General features: G+C 34.8%; 1 protein-coding gene across 1 annotated transcript; it reads left to right on the top strand.

Moving 5' to 3' along the window:
- Positions 1–4,743: 4,743 nt before the first annotated feature.
- LOC132757060 (uncharacterized) lies at positions 4,744–19,911 on the top strand. The gene is given in 8 exon segments (XM_060748248.1): positions 4,744–5,030; positions 6,105–6,260; positions 6,993–7,135; positions 8,096–12,909; positions 12,911–14,576; positions 15,064–15,167; positions 16,318–16,332; positions 18,860–19,911. Coding segments are annotated over 7 exon segments (7,026 nt in total). The 5' UTR covers positions 4,744–5,030; positions 6,105–6,189; the 3' UTR covers positions 19,073–19,911.
- Positions 19,912–20,523: the final 612 nt, after the last annotated feature.

The following is a 20,523-nucleotide window of genomic DNA, read 5'->3' as shown; positions in this document are numbered from 1 at the left end:
AAGTACGGTGTTCCGTTTGGACAATCGTGATTTTTTATTTAGTCTATACCCGCGATGCACAATGGTACGATGATGAAAACGCGATGACACGATCGTGAAAACACGATGGTACGATGGTGAAATCGCGATGGCGCGATAGCACGATGGTGAAAAAACGATGTTACATCGTACCATCGCGTTTCCACCACAGGTGAACGTCGCGTGGCCATGACTTACACTATACCCCCGTTCCCCCTCTACAGCCCAAAATCCTTAAACATCGTCCATTGACAAAAATAAATTTTATGAAAAAAAAAATTGATGACTCTAAAAAATTATAAAGGTATTTTACTCTACTTTCATTTTGCATAGAAATATCAATAGCATCTCAATTATCAGCGCATATATTCATCAATTTTTCACCGATCTTAACAAACCTGGTGTCAAATCTTAGATAAATAAATACTTTTTAAGGAAACAACACTGACACCTTCGCTGATTATACGTAGCAAGTAATATTCAAGCCCAAACTGTCAACAAATGAAACTCGAAAGAGATCTGATTGCACTGTTTCTGTATAACTCTCACGAGTAAAACACACTAAATTCACAGTGAATAAATATTTCTTTGTATTGCGTATTTAAGAATGATAAAATAAAATTATTATTTGTAATAATTATGCAATCAAAGCATAATATGAAACTATAACGCACATTTTTCCTATATGTTAAATTCTCAATCCAAAATTAAAGTAAAGTGGCACAGCAGATTTGTTTCCCTTTGCTTTTGTATGGAGCATTTTCATTGGTCCGAGGTTTTCATGTTAGATGATCATTGTTTAAGTTGAGATGAAATAGCCAAAAAAATAAGCTCAATCACATCCAACTATTTCTGTTATATTATAAGACAATGCAAAGTTTAAAGGAGTATGCCTCAAGATTAATGAAAAATTTTCAAATGTATTTAAAAGTAAAATATTTTGAGAACAAAGATTTTAATTTACACATTGCTAATGGCACTTGCATTCTTTGTAAATTACAAAAAAAAAATAACGGGAAAAATATGCAAAAATAGCCCTTATTGCATAAGTAACGCAAAAGAAAAAAATAATACTCCATTTGAAAACAATCTGCTGCGCCATTTTACTTTCATTTTGGATTGGGACTTTGACATATCTGTACAAGAAAAGCATTGATGCAAAGCATCAAAGGGCGACGCCAAAATAATTTGATCCAGATTTGCACCTAAATACTTAACAAAAGATGTGTACTTTATAGCAGTACCATTACATGTGACCTGGAGGCTAGGGCCAGTTTAAGTTGAAACTTAAACCAAAAAAGAACAGACTCTGTCTTGCCAAGATGCAAAGACAATTTATAGTCAATTAAGCAATCTTATAAGACTCATGCTATAAGAAAGAATTTCTTCAGATTTATTTTACGAGACACAAGGATTCCTGAGTCATCAGCATATAATCACAGGCACGAGTATAGGACCTGGGAAGAAAAAATATGACCAGATGACCAGATTGATAAAAAAATCTGTGTTTATAAAAACCAGAAAAAAAATGTAAATAATGATCCCCTTTAAAAATATACTAACAACTTGAAGTATATTTTTAAAGGGGGTCATTATTTACATTTTATTTTGGTTGTTGACACTTTTAAGATGAACACAGGTTTTTTATCAATCTGGCCATATTTTTTCTTCCCATGTCTGATACTCGTGCCTGTGCATTATAATAAAAGCTAATATTGCTTAGGGTTGAAGACATGTCATTGACATATATTAGACATAAAAGAGGACCTTAAATGAACATCAGGGGGACACCATAGGTACTCAGAGCAGTAGTAGAATGAGTACCAGCCACATCCAACAGCTGCGGTCTATCAGAGATAAGACTTAAACCATGTAAGAATGTCATTATATATGGCAGATGCTTGAAGTTTCATGAAGAAGAAGAAAAACAACTTCTTCATGTGCAGTATAGTGTGTTCAACTGTATCAAATGCCTTTTGTAGATCTAAAAGTATCATGCAATACTGCCTTTGTCCATTTCAAATAATGCAATCTGTTAAATGAATCAAACATGTGTCAATTGAAAAACCACTTCTAAACCCTGACTGAAACTGCCTGACCATGACTCGAACCCATGACTTTCAGAAGACCAACTGAGCTATCCGGCCGGCTACACATTTTCTCTTTAATAATGAAACAGTTCTAAACCACAACATATTTCCCCACTATATCGATTTGTGTCCGTGAATTTCTTATGTTACAGAGCATAGGAAATTGAACTCATGCTTATATGCAGTCACAGATTGAGAAAAACTTTGATTTTGACCAGAACTCAAACCTGTGACCAACATAAGAAATTTTATGAAGGCTGATTTGTATTTTGCATCAAGGGCACCGGGCAAAAACATGAAAATGCAACAAACAAACCACTTTGTGGTAGATTGTATTTTCATGTTTTCATCTGGCGCCCGGTTACTTTTTGTACTATGTTGGTTTTCATGTGGCACAAATTACCCACTATAAATTTAGTGCACAAATTTATTCAAGGGCAAGTAACAATCTACTCTATGTACAGTCTGTTGTCGGGTTGACTCAGGAGACCTGGAGGTTGAGACCGGTGTCCCTTCATTACAAATAGATAAGACAGAAGCTGTCCTTTTCAAACTATGCACATGTTAGAAAAAAAATAGAATAACTATTCAGAATATGATTTTTTGAGACTTTATTAATTATATTGCTTGATCCAAGTTTAAGGACATTTTCAATCAATACATGTTTTATCATTTATAACTTTAAATGAAAGTCTCATCCCTTTAATAATAATGACATAACTGTATCTCTTTAAATGCAGAAAAATTATAAGTCTCAACATATCAATATACTACAGTCTAAGATATACATGTATGCACATAACATTAATAATTCCCAGTTTATATTAAATAAATATGAAATCCTAACATTAACATTAACATGCTTTTGATGACCTTACAACTGGTGAATTATATACAACAAAAATAGTATTATAAGTAATACCTAAGGTAGACAGAAAACAACAAATAATTTAGTAAACATGAGTTACTTCCCCTTAAAATAGAGAAAACCTGAAACCCAAAAGAACACCCGAAACAGCAAAATTATGAAATGCTGCATGCTCAGTTTCATTAAGCCATGCAAATTAATGGTAAAGTATTCATAAAAAATAGATGGCCATGTGACAGCAGTAATTGCTGAAAATCGGATAGCTTTCAACATCCGGATACTGGTACACTTTGTAAAAACAACCATTCTGCGCAACAGATAAATGTAATAAGGATAAAATCAATAGGATAATCGTTTACAACAGTTCCATTACCTATCCTTATACTCAATTGCAGGTGAACTTTCTTCTTGTAGGAAAATTTTGAAAATGTATAAATGAATGAATGAACTGATACGGCCTCAATCTAGACCACAACGATATTCGAAATCCGGGTTTTAGTATTGTCAATAAAACTAAGGGACAAGCTGTTAAACTTAACCTGCAATTTCGTGAAAATAATATCACAATGCACATGCTTTTTACATAAAGTTATTAAATACAAATATAACAACACATTTGTTTACTTGATTTTTACGAATCAAAATAAAACTAATTAACACAACATGAAATTAACTGCTAATAATAACAGCTCCTTCCATAGGCAAAAATAAAAAGCATTCCATAATAGACGACGCCGCTCACCGGCGTCGCCAAAAAAGGTGCGTTATAGTTTCATATGATGCTTTGATTGAACATTTATTACAAATAATAATTTAATTTTATCATATTTAAATACGCAATACAAAGAATTATTCATTCTAACCCTAACCCTAACCCTTTGTCCGTAAATAAGAAAAATATTATATGTGCATACTGGCGTAAGATTCCATAGTCATTAAGTATATATGGTTTTATTAAATTCACCGATGTAATTTTTCATAATTGCGATAATAAGTTAGCACGCCAACATAAGACTGCTTGTTTGTGGCTATATATGCAACTCTTATACTACCCAAGTCAATATTTTGTTCATCGGAGGCTAGCATATTTATGATTTTACCATTCAATAAATTTATAGTATTGAACCTACACTCATTCAATATCCTCTATGAGTTAAATGTATTTAAAAATAATAAAATTTCTTTATTTTGAGTAATATTACACGTCAATTAATCAGTTGTAACGCAGTTCAAACCACTTCAGTAATAGTTCAGTGAGACTTACATTCTACTTCAGGTCTCATAAAAAAGGATAGTTCTTACAAGACTAAATACTGCATAATCTTAAAGTTTTTAATATGGTATACAGACTTCAATACAAAGATTGTAACATTTGAAGACATAAATCTTTATATCGATAAGCTTAAATTGTGTTTAAATATAATATAATACACTTTAATGAATGCCAGGTGAAAAGCGACTGCTTATGCTCTATCCTTTCAAAGTAGTTTGATTGACATGTGCGCGTGACGTCATGAAGTACAATCATGCATATTCATAGTCTATTGTGTTTGCCGATTACGGGCAAGAATGGGAGAGCTTGCGTGACCAAAACTGTTCTTCAGATTTCATATAGATAGTCGTAAGTTTTTCTTCTTATTTTCTACAGTCACTTGAACAAATGTTTCTTTTATCGTCTTAAATGCAATTTTATTGAATTCATTGTCTTTAAAGCCTGTAAAACTGGAATCTTTGCGGCGTGGGCAACCGCACGATTCTGCTTTTCGCGGAAACATGGCGGCCAAAGTTCGTCTTTCTGGAAGGAGGAACTTTAATAGATCCACGTAAATCCAAAGTTCCGGTTATTCATGCACAAGATTGTAACAAACTTTTAATTAATCATTTTATTTACGATATTTCTTGTAAACTGGGACTAATATTGCAGCGGCCATCTCAGTTGGCCCAGCTAGGCTGTTTTCCGAGTTGCTGAACTTTTAACTGATTGCTAGGAGGGGTTCATGAGGGGGGCAATCCTGCAAGTAAAAAAAGGAAAAGGAGTGTTTGATAATACAGCGGTATATGGAAATGATTATTTGGGTTTCCAAACAAATTTTGGAAACTGATTTGTTGAAATGTTAAATATAATTTGGACAATTTCACTTTTAACAGTTAATTGCCTGATTTAGAAGTGATTAATTTCCGTAAGATTATTAGTAACATATTACTGCATTTGTGTTTGTATTTTTTTTTGGTGCACACAAAGTTTAATGTCCAACCTGAATTATATAGAATTAAATTTAAAAAAACTGTTTGCAATTTTCATTGCATATTGTTAATCATTATTGAGAAACAGGATATTTAAAGTTGCTTGTTAATAGTGATTATCATGTACAATTAATATTAATGAATTATGATTTTTATCATGCTATAGATGACATTTTTACTGTTTTTAGGAAAACTTTTATAAGACATACACATTGCTTTCACTTTCTAATTTTTATAAAGTTTATGGTCTGCTTCCTTTACACAAAATCAAATTGAAGTACAAATGTATACATACAAAGAAGTATATACCGTTCGCAAATTTTTTCATGGTATAATGTAATTTAAATCCAAGTTTATTTATATTTCATATATCCATTTCAATTGTCATTAATTATTACTCTAGGAAATGAATTAATTTTTTTAGATATTAAGTTTACAAATTTGATTTTTTTTTCTGAAAAATATAATTAATATACATTTTAAAATATATATGAAGTTAGAGAAAGAACTTGCTTAGTAGTTATTTTCTAATATTTTGTTATTTGTTAAAATGAAGGTTTTGTTGTCCCAAAATTTTAGTCAGTTTCATGCTTTTGATCTGGAGCCCACCTGGTCACAATAAGCTTGAATAATATATGGTTACCTGCCTTCATAATGAATTTGTGACAATGCTAGATTAATAACTTTATAAAGCATGACACAAAATTCTCTTAAATAGGGTAAAATATTAACCTTAACAGTCATATACACATTAAATTTTCATTTCACATATAAATACTTGCATAATAATAAAGCCTAAATGGAGGACTTAAGTGTTTTTCTTTTTTTTGTTTGCATTCAATACACTAAAAATTTAGTAAATATGGGTTTTTATTTGTTTCCAGAGACAGAAAAGTTTGATTTGAATGATGGTAATTGCATTGTGGTGAAGTTGTGAAATAGTCAACTATAGCTCTCGATGAAATCAGAATGATTCGCAAGTGTGATTTATGTGATTACACCACCAAAAATGCTTTCTTTTTGAAGAGGCATAAAGTCAGGTAAGACGAAGTGTGAAACAGAAATTTCATTTGTAATATGTAGGTACACATTCTGTAGACTATTTTCTTTCCCTTAATGTTGCTTCCCTCTTTTCATAGCAATACATGTCTATCAAGAAAATCAATTTTCCAACCTTCATATAAATTATTAATTAAAATCAATAGTTATTACTTCTGTGAATAGGTCTCGTCTAAAATGTCTTTTAAGTTGTACATGTATGTATTTAACTTAGAAAATTGAATTTAAAATTTGAGTAGAATAGCTAGATAACAGATCTTAGCCTGCCATTTTAATATGCAGCCATGCACTTAATTTTTTGGTAGCTTTTATTGTGCTTTTTCAAAAATTTTGCCAATATAATAATGATTTTAACTTTAACTATGCTTAATTTGTGTAATTGATTTTTGCCGCCTATGAATTTGAAACAGTTCATTAAAACTTTATGGAAATTCAATATCAAAATGTACAAATTTAAGCTTCCAGCAGTATACAGCCTGGTCGGATTACATAGATGTGCATATTCGTCAGGCTCTTTACCAGTAGTATGGGTACTTAGGTTTCCAACAGGTAGCCTTTCTAGAGTTAAGTAGAAAATTGCTGAAAAGGTTAAAATAATAAGAATTGGAGAAATGGCATTATACTATCAATCAAAAAGAAACATGGTAAGTTAACTAAAAAGTTACATAATTGGGATTTGCATATTTGATAGATGTGTGTTTTTGTACCTGTAGATGCCGCAGAGATCATGGCATAGTAAATAGAGGAGGGGGTCGTCGTAAAGGTTCCAAGAATGATCCAGCTGATGGTAGTGATGCCAACTACCTAGATAGCTCAATAGAGGAGCCAAGTGAACAATTGGATGGAACTGAACCAGGTGCAGCAATTACTTACTACTTATATAACCATTTTGTTTCTTCTAATAACTGAAATTGTATCATGGGGTTGTCTTGGTTTGAATTTGTAGATGATTGTTTAAGCTGAGATTAAATAGCTTAAAAAAACAAGTTCAATCACATCCAACTGTTTCTGTTATATTATAAGACAATGCAAAGTTTAAAGCATCACGCCTCCAGATTTATGCTCAATTTCATGAAAATTTTGAAAATGTATTTGAATGTGTAATATTGTAAAGTAACCAAATGGAATCAATTAACACGTTGTCAATGGCATTTACAAACCACATTAATTACCATAAATGGTCAAAAAATGCATAAATAGCCTTTACTGCGTTAGTAACACAGTAGAAATATAGTTGTAAATACTGAAAAATCAGTCATTAATCGCACATAATATGTAAAATATTACTTGAATCTTGAAACATTTTACTTCTCCTTACATCTTAGTACATTTTTCTCAAGTTTGATTTTATTGAAAAAGTTTTAAAGGAGCATGCCTCCAGATTAATAAGAAAATTTAAAATGTATTTAAAAGTAAAATATTGTGAGAACAAAGATAGTAATTTACACATTGCTAATGGCAATCACTTGCAATCTATGTTAATTATAAAAAAATAAGAATGGAAAAAATATTAAAAAATAGCCCATTAGTAAAGCAGTAGAAATATACACACTTTGATATCTTTCTAAGAAAGCTACTCTTGTAGGGAATAGGCGTATATCATGCTGTACAGCAACACTTGTGAAGGTGGTCATACACTTTATTTAGTCAGTTTGAATTTTTTCCCCTCTTAACATTTTCTTATTCTTAGAGATAAGTTTGTACAGTTTTACAATATATTAACTGATAAAGCAGGTGTTGTCACCATGTTCCATAAAAGGATTGAAAGTAATTAGATGCTTAAACTGATAATATAGTCGTAAAATTGATATTTCAGGGCCTAGCATGCCATTTGAAGATACTGATGACTCGTCAAAGATGGAAGTAGATGCTATGTCTGATAAAGCTATCTCTGAATCCAGCAGTTTAGTGGAAAGTGAATCTCTTCACAGTACAGAATTTATAGCTACCACTGGTAAAGCCGAGCCAGCCAAAAAGCGAATATATCATTGCACAAAATGTCAGTTTGTTTGCAGGAGTTCCCGTAAATTCCTGTACCACCAAGTGGAGACACATAAAGCCAAAATGAATATATTCACATGTGAGTACTGTGAATATAGCTCTGGGTTCAGACACAAAGTTCTCAGACATATGAAGAATGCACACAGTGTTGATATAACAACGCCTAGTATGCAAAACTTTCCAGCAGAATATGTTGGTAATCCCCCGGCATGGCCTGCTAAGGCAAAGAAATCCATTCAGATCAAGTCTAAATCAATTGGAGGAAGTAAGAAGGTTCTAATGTCCAAACATGGGGCTGGCAAAAGGAAATTAATGGTAAAGTTTAATAGACCACAGACAAGTGCAGCTGTAGCGACAAACATTGAAACAGAAGTTCATGATGACTCCATTGCTCCGGCTTCATCAGAAAGTATATCAAGTCCTCAAGTGACAGATCGACTGTCAAGGGTAGTTGAAGAGATTGTTCATGGAGATGGCAGTGTGACATATAAATGCAAAGAATGTACATATGTCAATGAAGACAGGCAACAGGTAGCAAAACATGCAGTCTCTTGGCACGTTGATACAAAATCCTTCACATGTTCACACTGTGATTATATTACATTCGAGAGAACAGACTTTATTTCTCATCGGCTAACACACAGAAATGAGCATCAGTTCAAATGTGATGAATGCACTTACTCCACTGATTTCAGACCAAACTATGATCGACACATGTCAAACCACAAGGGATCGTTTCCATATAAGTGCACACTTTGTACGTTTGGCTGTGGGAGTTTAACGGTTATAAGGAGACATATGTCGAACAATCACACTCCAATTCCTCCACCAGCACCAGCTGAATCTCCACCAAGCAAGAAATTGAAGCTACCAGTCCCGAAACCAGCTATGTCTGTTAATACATCACCTAGTAAAAGTTCAGCATCCTCTCCAGTGAAGGATATTACTTCTAAATCCTTCTATTCATCATCAAAATTACAGAAGACTTCAGAAAAACAGCAGAAAGTTTCTACAGTTACTGATCCACTAGATCAGACAGGTGCTAATTATCTATTTCAGATGAGTAAAGCCTCATTTCTGGAGTCAGATAGCGTTTCCATGGTACCAAGGCCGACAATACCACCACCAAGCCTTGATTATACTGGTCTCTTAGGTAGAGAGCTATCTCCTCAGAGAAAACTGCCACCAAATATTACCCAATATGTGGAGAAAGACAATGGCAGACTGGTTTGTCCACTTTGTAAACTGAAGTACAAACGATCATCTGATCTTAACCGTCACATGAAGAGAAAACATGGCGTGAAGCTTAGAGAGTATCTTGAGAATTGTGCGGAGAGTGGACTTCTGCCAGGAGTGAATGCTAGCAGTTTGGCCGAACTAAGCTTTGGAGATGATGGTGAATTTGAAGATGATGAGGATAACAATGAAAGTGGCCTAGCTGATGATGGAGACTCCCCAGTAGACTTGTCTTTTAAGACGGATTCCGATGATTCCCCGATACCAGCTGAAAAGTTAAAATGCAAGTATTGCAACTACCAAGCAAAATGGATGAGTGATTTAAAACGGCACTACTCAGTTCACTCTATAGAGAAACGCTTCAAGTGTAACTTTTGTAACAAGAAGTATAAATATCTTGGCGATCTTAATGTACATGTCAGGAAAGACCATAATAAAGAGCCAGGGGAAGTTAAAGTGGTTAAGGTTGCAACTATGGCAAAGAGGAAAACATCACCTGCTATATTTAAGTGTCCTTGCTGTAATTATACGTCAGCCTGGAAGTCTGAAGTTGATCGGCATTCTCGTTTGCATACTGGGGAGAAAACATTCCAGTGTGGAAATTGTGACTACCAGACACATTGGAGGGGCGATATAAGAAGACATGTGTACAAGCGTCATCCAGAAATAATGGTTGAAGGTGTTGCCATTGATGATGTGATCATAAAAAAGAAAGCTAGATCCCCAGTACTTTTACCTGGCAATGTTGAGGAAAACTCTGTCTATAATCAGGATAGACCTGATGATTCTATGGACGGTAATTTCCCTTCTGATGGTCTGTCTGGAGAAGTGACACCAGTGAAAATGAACGTATCTCGGTCACATGAAACATCTCCAGAGGTGAACATGAGTGATTATGTAACAAAGTCTGTATCTGGCCATTCACCAACACCATCTCCAATTAAAGAGCTAGGAGCAGGAATGTATAAATGCCAATACTGTGGCTTTATTGCTAATGCCCCATCTAAAATGAATTCCCACATTGCTACGCATACCAATTTGAAGCGTTACATGTGTCCTCTTTGCGGACGAAGAGCGAACTGGAAGTGGGATATTGCCAAGCATATTAGACGTGATCATAATGACCAGGTAACTCAGGTGATAAAGCTTGGTAAACAAGAAGCAGAAGAGACGATTCAAACTTATATTGATTCCAATCCTGTTGTTAGACGCGATCATCATTTGAATTTAACCCCTGAAAGGACCTTGGCAGCTGAGGTAACTGAGCAGTACTTTAAATGTTCCTTGTGTGATTTTTCAGCTGAGAAGAGAATTTCTGTAGCTAGGCATATGAGATACATGCATGTGAATGTTGGTGAAAGTGGGAACATTTTGATGATTCAGAGACCAAGTCCTAAGAAATCTGAAAACCTTCCAGATCTAGGTACGACAGGTCCAGTCTTTAATGAATATATGACTGCAGATCAAGTTTCCCCACAGCAAGTTGCAACATCCAAACCCATTCCAGATACGAAAAAATCATTGAACATACCTGCTGCAGGCAGTACGTCTCCATCCAAGTATTCACATCTTGTAGAGAATTTTGGACCGCAAGATGCAACCAAACCTTTTATGTGCTCAGAATGTGGTAAAAGGGGAGCTACTAAAGGTGATGTCAAGAAACATTACCACTATGCTCATTCAGACAAAGAAATCCGAATCATTTATCTTGGTGATGGTTCTCAAAGTGTCTATTCAGCAAAATCAAATATCGGTCACGGTGTATCTGATAAACAGCCTGCAGTAGAGGCTGAAGCAACTCCAGTGCAGAATATGCTGCCCAAAGCAATAGATATCCATGTGCCCAATGCAAGTGGAGGAAGAACAGCATGTAAAACACCGAAAGTGGTTGGTTACATTAAACCTTACGTTTGTGGCCTATGTGGCCGAAGATCCAACTGGAGGTGGGATATAAGTAAACATATAAGAGAAAGACATCCAGGGCAAGAAGGTAGAGTTATTGAACTTACAGAAGAGGAAGCTCGGTCTAGCATTCAGGACTATATGAATAACAAGCTACCAAAACTAAATAGGGTTTCAAACTCTATACCCAAGAAGAGAAATAAAAAGTCTATACAGATACCTACCCAGGATGACCAAGGGCTTGTGCAAAAAAGTGTGTCTGAAATTGTACAAGCAAGAGATGAACAAAAGCAGGCAGAAAATGCAGAGAATGCAACAGGTGATGACAAGCTCCCTCCTGGCGGAAGTTACTCTTTTGCTGGAGCACCAGTAGTAGGACAATTCAAGCAGTACAAATGTTCTGGATGTGCCTATAGATCTAACTACAGAAGTGATATACAGAGACATATTCCAAGACGTCACGGCCCTCATGCCAAGGTTATTCTTTTGGACAAGGAGACTGCTAGAGCAACTTTAGACTCGTATACATATAAACGATGTTATGACTCGACTACTTCCCCTAGGAAAAACAGCACAGCAAGCCATGCTGCACGGTCAACTCCTTCTGGTACACCTGCTGGGCCACTTCCGAAAGAAGCTTGGGCAGGACTGGAGAAGAAGATCTGGAAATGCAGTATGTGTGCATATTCCAATGAAGACAAAGTAGATGTACTAAAGCATGTTGGTAAACATAATCTAAAAGCTTACAAGTGTACTGATTGTAATTGGACATCAAATTTTAGATCAGCAGTTCAGAGGCATATACAGAGTAAGCATCCAATGAATGATTCAGCTCAATGTAGACTCAGCATAAAGCTGATAAAAGAAGGACCAGGTGTAGACCAGTCTGGAAACTCGATTATGCCTGATGGTGTACCAGTAAATGAGAACCAGTCCTCAATGCCATTACATGGTCAAGTTTCGGCCATTACTGGACTTCAGTCTATGAACAACCCACAGTCCTTTATGTCAACTGCATTATATTATTGCAAGGTATGCAACTTTAATTCGAATTGGAGGTCATGTGTTTGTAGACATTTGTTAAAGGTTCATAGAAGGAAAGACTATGTTGCTCAAATTGTAAAGAAGATTGTGAGAACTAGTATTAAGCCTCAGACATCATCTATACCTTCTTCTTCACCATCACCTTCAATATCGTCACCCTCAGCTTCACCCAGAAAGAAGAATTTCCATTGTAACGTATGTCCCTACAAAACATACAAAGGCAAAATGCTGAAGTTTCACATGACATGCCACAAGCCACAGCCAGGTGTAAAACAAGTAAAATGCAAGCATTGTCCTTACTATGTAAGTAGCAATCGTCTGTTAAGCCAACATCTTAATCTTCACCTAAAAGATTTTAAAGCAAACCCGGAGATAATGTTTTATCCAACCACCCCAATGAAAGCACCGTTGCCACCATCATCAAAAAGTCCACTGGCTCCAAAACGATCACAGATGTGAAAAATGTCCATACACTTCAAATAGCAAGAATGACTTTCTGTATCATAAACAATTCCACAGGCCTAAGCCTACGGCTGATTACAAGTGTGACTTCTGTGACTATTGGGTCTCTCATAGACGTCTCATCAAGCAACACATGAAAGTCCATGAGGAAGAGGGATACTACTCTGATACCGTTGCCACGCCATCAAAGTCTGAATATTCTGAGAACTCTCTAGTTTATGACACAGTTGAAATCGCTGCTATAAAGCAAAGAATAATCTCTTCAAAGATAACCCCCAGTATTTCACAGAGTCCCCTCGTGTCTCCGATGAAGATTGCTGCTAGTTGTTCTGTTGGTGGTAGAAGAAGCTTCTTGCGAAAGGATGGGACATATCGGAAGATTCACCAATGTAGACATTGTCCTTACATGAATATAAGATTGAGAAATATGAAACTTCATGAAATGATGCATGGTAAGAGGTCAGCAACACATCCTCTGATGAAATGTCCACATTGTGACTATTTTGTAGGCTCCAAAGGACTCTTGGCTCACCACATGAAAGTTCACCAGCCAAATTATGGCGTGGATTACATAGGGCAAGAGAAAGAGAAGGATCGCAGGGATAGTCGCACAAGTGAAGATTCGGAAATGGATTCTAGTATTGCCATGGAGAACAAAGTTGACACCCTCCTTGAAATAACAAGATTTAAGAAGTATGGATGCGAAAAATGTCCATATGCGAGTTCTAAGAGGAGTAGGTTCCAGCGTCATGTGGAAATGCATGGAAGCAAACAGAAATGCAAGTGTGATTTCTGTGATTACAGTGTGCCCACAATGAACCTTCTGAATCAGCATATGAGACTCCACTTTGAACCGAACCAGAACCTACTGGCTGCTCAATCCATCCTTAACTTACAGTACCTACCTGAGATGCCAGCAGACGTTGCTTTGGCGAGTATGATGACAAATAATGATTCCAAAAACCCTGTCAGTATCACACACGATCATATTGACCTTTACGAGAACCAGCCTGAAGATCTCGAACCAAAGAAACTGTATCGTTGTGACAGGTGTCCTTATGCAAATATACGGCGTGATCATTTGTTAGCTCATTTAAGATGCCACATGGTAAAGAATGAATATGCTTGCCCATATTGTGATTATAGTGTTGGAAAAACGCATGTCTTAGTTCAGCATGTAAAAGTTCATTTCAGTCCGCTACCTGAATTTTCAGAATGGTTAGCAGAAAATGGGGACAAAGATCGAATAAAGGAAGTAAAGAACAAAGATATGAAAGAAGCACTTGAAGTGGTTAAGATGTTTCAGAATGAAAAGAAAGCTGAATCTAAGGCTACTGGAGCTGCAGAAAATAGTGAGAATGTAAAACTTAATGGAACTTCGAAGGAAGCAAGTGGAAATGCATCAACTTCAGAGACTATGGAGGTCGTTGGTGAAGTGTCAGGAGTTAAAGCAGAGAATAAAGAAAAGAATTTAGATGAAAAGAAGATAGATAAATCAAATGATGGTACAGAATTGATAGAGGTAAAAAGTCAAGAGGTAAAGTCAGAGATAGATGAGAAGCCTGGTACATCTGATGAAAAAATGGAAACCGAAGTCGAGAAGACTAAAGCTAGTGAAGGCAATGGTGATGTTAAAGAGAAGTTAGAAACAGGTTAGTATTATTTTATGAGAAATTGGAAGACTTTGCACCTGTTAAAATTTTGTGTTCATTTCCTTATGATAGAGTAATATTGTGTGATAAAGCTTATAAATTTATGAAGTTCCTGTCAAATGAAGATAAGCTGTTTAATTTAAGAAATGTTACAAACTAACTGTTTTAATTAATTTATGTAACTTGAAATTCTTTTAGTCGTACTATTTCATCAAAGGTGAAGTAATGCACTGGTTAAAGTTACTGGTTAAAGTTGTTAATCTTTGCTTTATCTTTAGATTACATTTTAGCAGTTTTGGGATCAATGTTTCCATTTAGTCACTGCCTTAAGTCCATTTAGCCAGTGCCTTGAGTACATCTAGCCACTGCCTTAAGTGCATTTTGCCACTGCCTTGAAGTTTCTGTCTGTAAATTGAAATTAAGACCAGATTTAAATTTTGTGTGTCCTAGATTACAGAAAATACTTAACCATTTGTAAACTTTTCAGCTGAAGATGTATCATATGTTTGCCAGTATTGTGACAGAGATTTCCCAACTTCTGATTATCTAGTACGACATGAGATGCAGCATCTTATTGGCAACAGCTATGAGGTAATTATGAAGTAGTTTTTCTTTATTCATGGCTATGAGGGGTCTTCCTGCACCAGTTAAGTGAAAAAGTCACTATACGATCGTTAAAGTGATTGAATGTCTTTAACCTTACCACACTAAGAATCTTTAGTTGACTTGTCTATCTGTTAATTTGGACCAAACCATTCATCATTTTTAGGGAAAATTCAAAATATGTTGTTAATGAAAAGCAAACATTGCAGACCATGATCAGATGGCATTGGTTAATTGCTGTGTTGACTTTATTTGACCTTGAGTTCAACAGAGTCAGACTTTGTAATTGTTGTTTGTTGCCAGATACATAACATGACTGTAAAGATAATGTTTAATCCACATTAATGAAGACATGAAAACAAATAAAAAACAAGAATAAAACACGATAACAAAAATCAACAGAAAATATAAAAACAACAGAAACATATGGTTCGAACATACACCTGTGAGTGGCCAGTGGTTTAAAGTCAAAAAATTTAACCACTCAGCAAAGGACGACCATAACACCAGGTCCTGCTAAAAATGAAAATAAGTGCTGGAATGTGCTTGTTTCACTTGCATCTAGAATAACTTTAAATATGTTCTTAAACTGGCATAGATAGTTTATTATGTGATGAAGAGTATTATAACTACATACAAAAAAATTGTCATAAAATGGCCTATAGATCTGTTATGGGCGTCCTTTGCTGAGTGGTTAAGATCTTTGACTTTAAACCACTGGTATCTCACAGGTGTATGTTTGAACCGGGCCAGCGTCTTTGGATTCTTCATGGGAGAAAGCTATCCAGCTAGCTTACAGAACATTGGTGGTTCTTCTCAGGGTGCCTGTTCCTGCCTGAAATATTGTATAGAGGGGCACCTGAGGTCTTACTCCACCAGTAAAGCTGGAAAGTCGCCATATTATCTGTACTGTTTTTGGTGGGACATTAAACAAACAAAAAAATAAATCTATAACAGACATGGAATGCCTCATTCTTGTATTATTCTCTTGCAATTTTTACTGTATCATGTTGTTCTTATAATGGTCAGCATGAGGCCAGCATGACTAAATAAAGCTTAATCTTAAAATTAACTTACTTATGATGGATTTTCATTAATGTGTTAATTACTTACAATTGTTTTTTTCTTTTCTTTTCAGGACTTGGTCTCTCAGGTAAGTTGATACATTAAATATGTCACACAAATATGACTTTTATGGGTACAATTTCAAGATTGACGATAAATTGGTTATAAACCCTTAAATTGTGTGTTTGTACTCATGTTCATTGAATGCAGAATCTCTTTAATTATAAATTGGCAGAATTATTATCCCCCGCCGATGAAATCGGGAGGAGGATATAGTTTTGGCGTTGTCCGTCCATCCGTCCGTCCGAATTTCGTTTCCGGAGTAGTTCTCTGCAACTACTGGCTGGAATTCAACGAAACTTTATGGGAATCATCAATATCAAGAGGAGATGCGCATATCGTCGGCTTGTTCCGGTCAGACACTTTAACTCAGAGTTATGGCCCTTGATTAGTTATGCAGTATGCATATGGAGTAATAATAATTTCCGCGCTACTTCTCTGCAACTACTGGCTGGAATTCAACGAAACTTTATGGGAACCTTCAATACCAAGAGGAGATGGGCATATCGTCGGCTTGTTCGGGTCAGACACTTTAACTCAGAGTTATGGCCCTTGATTAGTTATGCAATATGGCATATGGAGTAAAAATCGTTTTCGGAGTAGTTCTCTGCAACTACTAGCTGGAAAATTCCCAAAGAAACTTTTTGGGAATTCATCCCAATTTTAAATCAAAAAGAGGGAGGAAAAAATTGGCCCCCCCCCGCAAAAAATATCCCCCAGCTTGTTCCGGTCCAGGACCCTTTAACTCAGAGGTTATGGCCCCTTGATTAGTTTAGTAGTATGCATATAGAGTAAAAATCGTTTCCGCGCACTAACTTTTTCTGCAACTACGTGGCTCGGAAATTCCCCAACCTAAACTTTATGGGAAACCCTTTTTCAATACCAAGAGGAGATGCGCATCATGCGTCGGCTTTGTTCCGGTCAGACACTTTTAGACTCAGAGTTATGGCCCTTGATTAGTTAAGCAGTACCCTATAGAAAAATATTGTTTCTCGCTATTTTCTCTGCTACTAACGGCACTTTATGGATACAAACGAGGAGATATGCCATATAGTGGCCTTGTTCCAGTCAGATACTTATAACAAAATTTTACCCCCTTTGGGATTATTTTATGTGGGTATATACATTCATTGGCTTTCCCAGATTTTACAAATTTAAACCAAAAGTTTTGGTTTCTGTTTTTTCCCCGAATATTTATAAAGGTTCAAAAAATTTTAAACTGTTTTTTTGGCCAAATGATTAAAAAAAATAAAAAAACCCTTATGCCCTTATTTGTTGTTTTAATAATAACCATATTGGGGCCCGGGGGAAATTAAAATTAACCCAAATTTTGTTGTTGAAATGGAAAGGGCTCTCCCTTTAAAATTTCCCCGATTTTCCCAAATATTTTGGGGAGATAAAAATATTGGGGCATTTAAAACAATGTGTTATAAAATGCACCAATGTAAAGTTTTTCCATGTCTAAAATTGATACCCAGTATTATTTTCTTGCTTCTATTTTACCCAAGGCTGGGGGGTTGAATCCCAAAAGGAATTAAATTTTCTGATGTGATGAAGCTATCCAGCTAGTTTAGGGCATGTCGATGGTTCTACTCAGGTGCCTGTTTCATGCCTGAAATAATGCACGGAAGGGCATCTGAGGTCTTGTATCAACCAGTAAAGCTGGAAAATTGTAATATGACTTATACTTTGTTTGTGTGATGTTAAACCCAACCCTAAAAAACCATTTACATACCCTTGCTAGCATTCTTGAGGATTAATGTTATTTACCCTGAATTTCTTTTTCGTACCATTATAACTATGAAAATATTGATTTGTTTTTAAAAAGCCAGACAAAAATAGTTACATGAGATGATCTATTAATCTTTTCTCATTTACGGAGTCGAATTATTTATGTAAGTGTTGTTGAGCATGTACATTTATATATGAGATTAAAGAATCTGTAGTGAAATTAAGCAAAATTTTGAAAAAAATAATTTAATTTTAAATTCTTTTTAACAACAAAATCTATGACAAGACTTGTAAAAGTAGTTAAAATCATGCAGTAGATTGAAACATAATACTGTAAACATGCTATGAAATCTCTAATTTACCAATTATCTATAATGGTTGTGTCATTTCATAGAATTTAAAGGTTGGGAAACTTTTAGTAATGTTAGCAATGTTAAAGGTCAGCAACCAAAAATTGTATTTAACTGAATTAATGAAAAGCTATTTTTTGGGGGTAGAATTAGCACAACCTTTGGGAAAAGTTTTATTTTGCTCAAACTCAAAATTGATATTTGAGAAATTTGATAAATTTCTAGACAATCTTGTAGAAAAATCTCTTTTCAAAAATAGGGGAAAATTTCCCCAAAAATAGTTTTGGGGGCCCTTCTGTTTTTCAAATTTAAACAATTCAGAAGAATTTTAAGATTTCAATAAATTTTTTTCCCCCAATTAATTGTTTTACCCCCAAAATGAGCATAGTTTATCTTTAAAATAAATAATAAGCATGGTAGAATTGATGTATGTAGTGAAGCCAACAGATATATTATTTTTGTTTGGTATTTCAGCTTGTTAAAGCAGCAGAAATACAACAAGCAGAGAACCAATCTATAATAGATAAAAATGGTGAAACTGATAACCAGACTAATGGAAAAATTGAACAGACTGGTACCCAGGAAGATGATGTAAAGCCGGGTACCAGTGGTATAAAATCCGGCAAGGGTTCAAATCGGGGGAAAGGTAAACGCAGCAATGAAGAAGTTCCCATGGAAACTGAATAAATTGTATATATGTACATGTTAATCATTTTGGAATGTGATTTTATGGACAAAATTCCTTTGTATAAGGAACTTTATACTTTTGATTTGGGTTGTTACCATTTGATCATTGGATGATTGGCTAAGTATTGTTTGTATAGATTGAAAAGATCAGGTTAAAGATCATCTCTTTAGATACTAGAATTTGTTAAAGTTTGATTTAAACCCCTATTATCATGCTAAATATCTTAAATGTGCTTGTCCAATGGGACAAAACCATTCATCATATTTTTAGGAAAATTTCAAAATATGAAATGACACAGTGCAGACCATGACAGGATGTGCTGGCTGATCATGGTCTGCACTGGTAGCATAGGGTATATTTGTATTTAATTGCTGCCAACAAGCAAAAGGTTTGAAATTGTATTTGTATCCAAACGTTCTGTTGAATCATTGTTAATTGTAAGACTAATTGTCATGCCTGTTTGTTACAATCATTCGCAAAATGAAATTTTGTGTAAAAATAGAAAATCAATATTTATTCTATTCCAGTGGAACTAAAAGAACAAAAAGAATAGTTAACAGTGCTAGTGTTTATATTATAATTTATTAGACACTTTACTGTCTATCGGGAATTATGTAGATTTAGTGATATTTTGTCCAAATGTTGTACATAGGTTATTTTGTAAATGGTATAACTTGATAAAAGTTGATCAAAATACAGAATATTTCTGTGGTTAGAAATTTGTATAATGAAGAGTGTGTGTTTTCCTTTTTGCTGCCATCTGTTTAATTGCATATGGGCTTCTTCCTGTACATGTATATGCAAGGAAAGTTTCTAAAAATTACAGGAATTCTTACTCATTGAAAAAATATGTAATGGATGTTTGGCTTTCGCTATTCAAAACTGGTACCTTTTATGGAAGATGACTTGATTAGAATTAAATGGTTTGTTTACCATTTTTATGAGAGAAAAAATGCAAATGTTCAATTAATTGCGTAAACATTTTATTTACAAAAGCTTGTATGCCTATATTTAGACATATTGAGTGTACTATGAGAGAAATTAGGTTACCCATCTTTACGGCAGCAATAGGGTAAACAAAAGTTGGGCACTTGTCTTTGATTATTATTTTTTGATTTTGTTATGGAGTGTAAAATTAAAATTATGTTGAGACTTTCATTTTAGAGAAAATCATAATTATGCTTTTATTTTTCAGACCATTTTGATTAAACATTGTTACTCTTTGATAACAGTTACTGTATGTCATGTGACAACCACTATTTTTATCATGTGACAAAGTCTTGGTCATGTGACTTGTTGTCTTTGTGAAAAGGGGTGGTAATTTTTTTTCCTGTTTATTTGCACAAATTTCTTTAGATCTATATTTTGATTCATGACCTGAAAATATCATAAATCTCAAAAATGAAATGAATGCAAGATCATTGCTGTATCGTCATGATGAAATGAACTT

This window comes from Ruditapes philippinarum, unplaced genomic scaffold (genome assembly GCF_026571515.1).
Source record: "Ruditapes philippinarum isolate M1 unplaced genomic scaffold, ASM2657151v2 ctg109_1_1_1_1, whole genome shotgun sequence".
Classification (NCBI taxonomy): Eukaryota; Metazoa; Mollusca; class Bivalvia; order Venerida; family Veneridae; genus Ruditapes; species Ruditapes philippinarum.
Note: the sequence above shows the minus strand (reverse complement) of the source record. Positions and strands in the feature narration are given on the sequence as shown.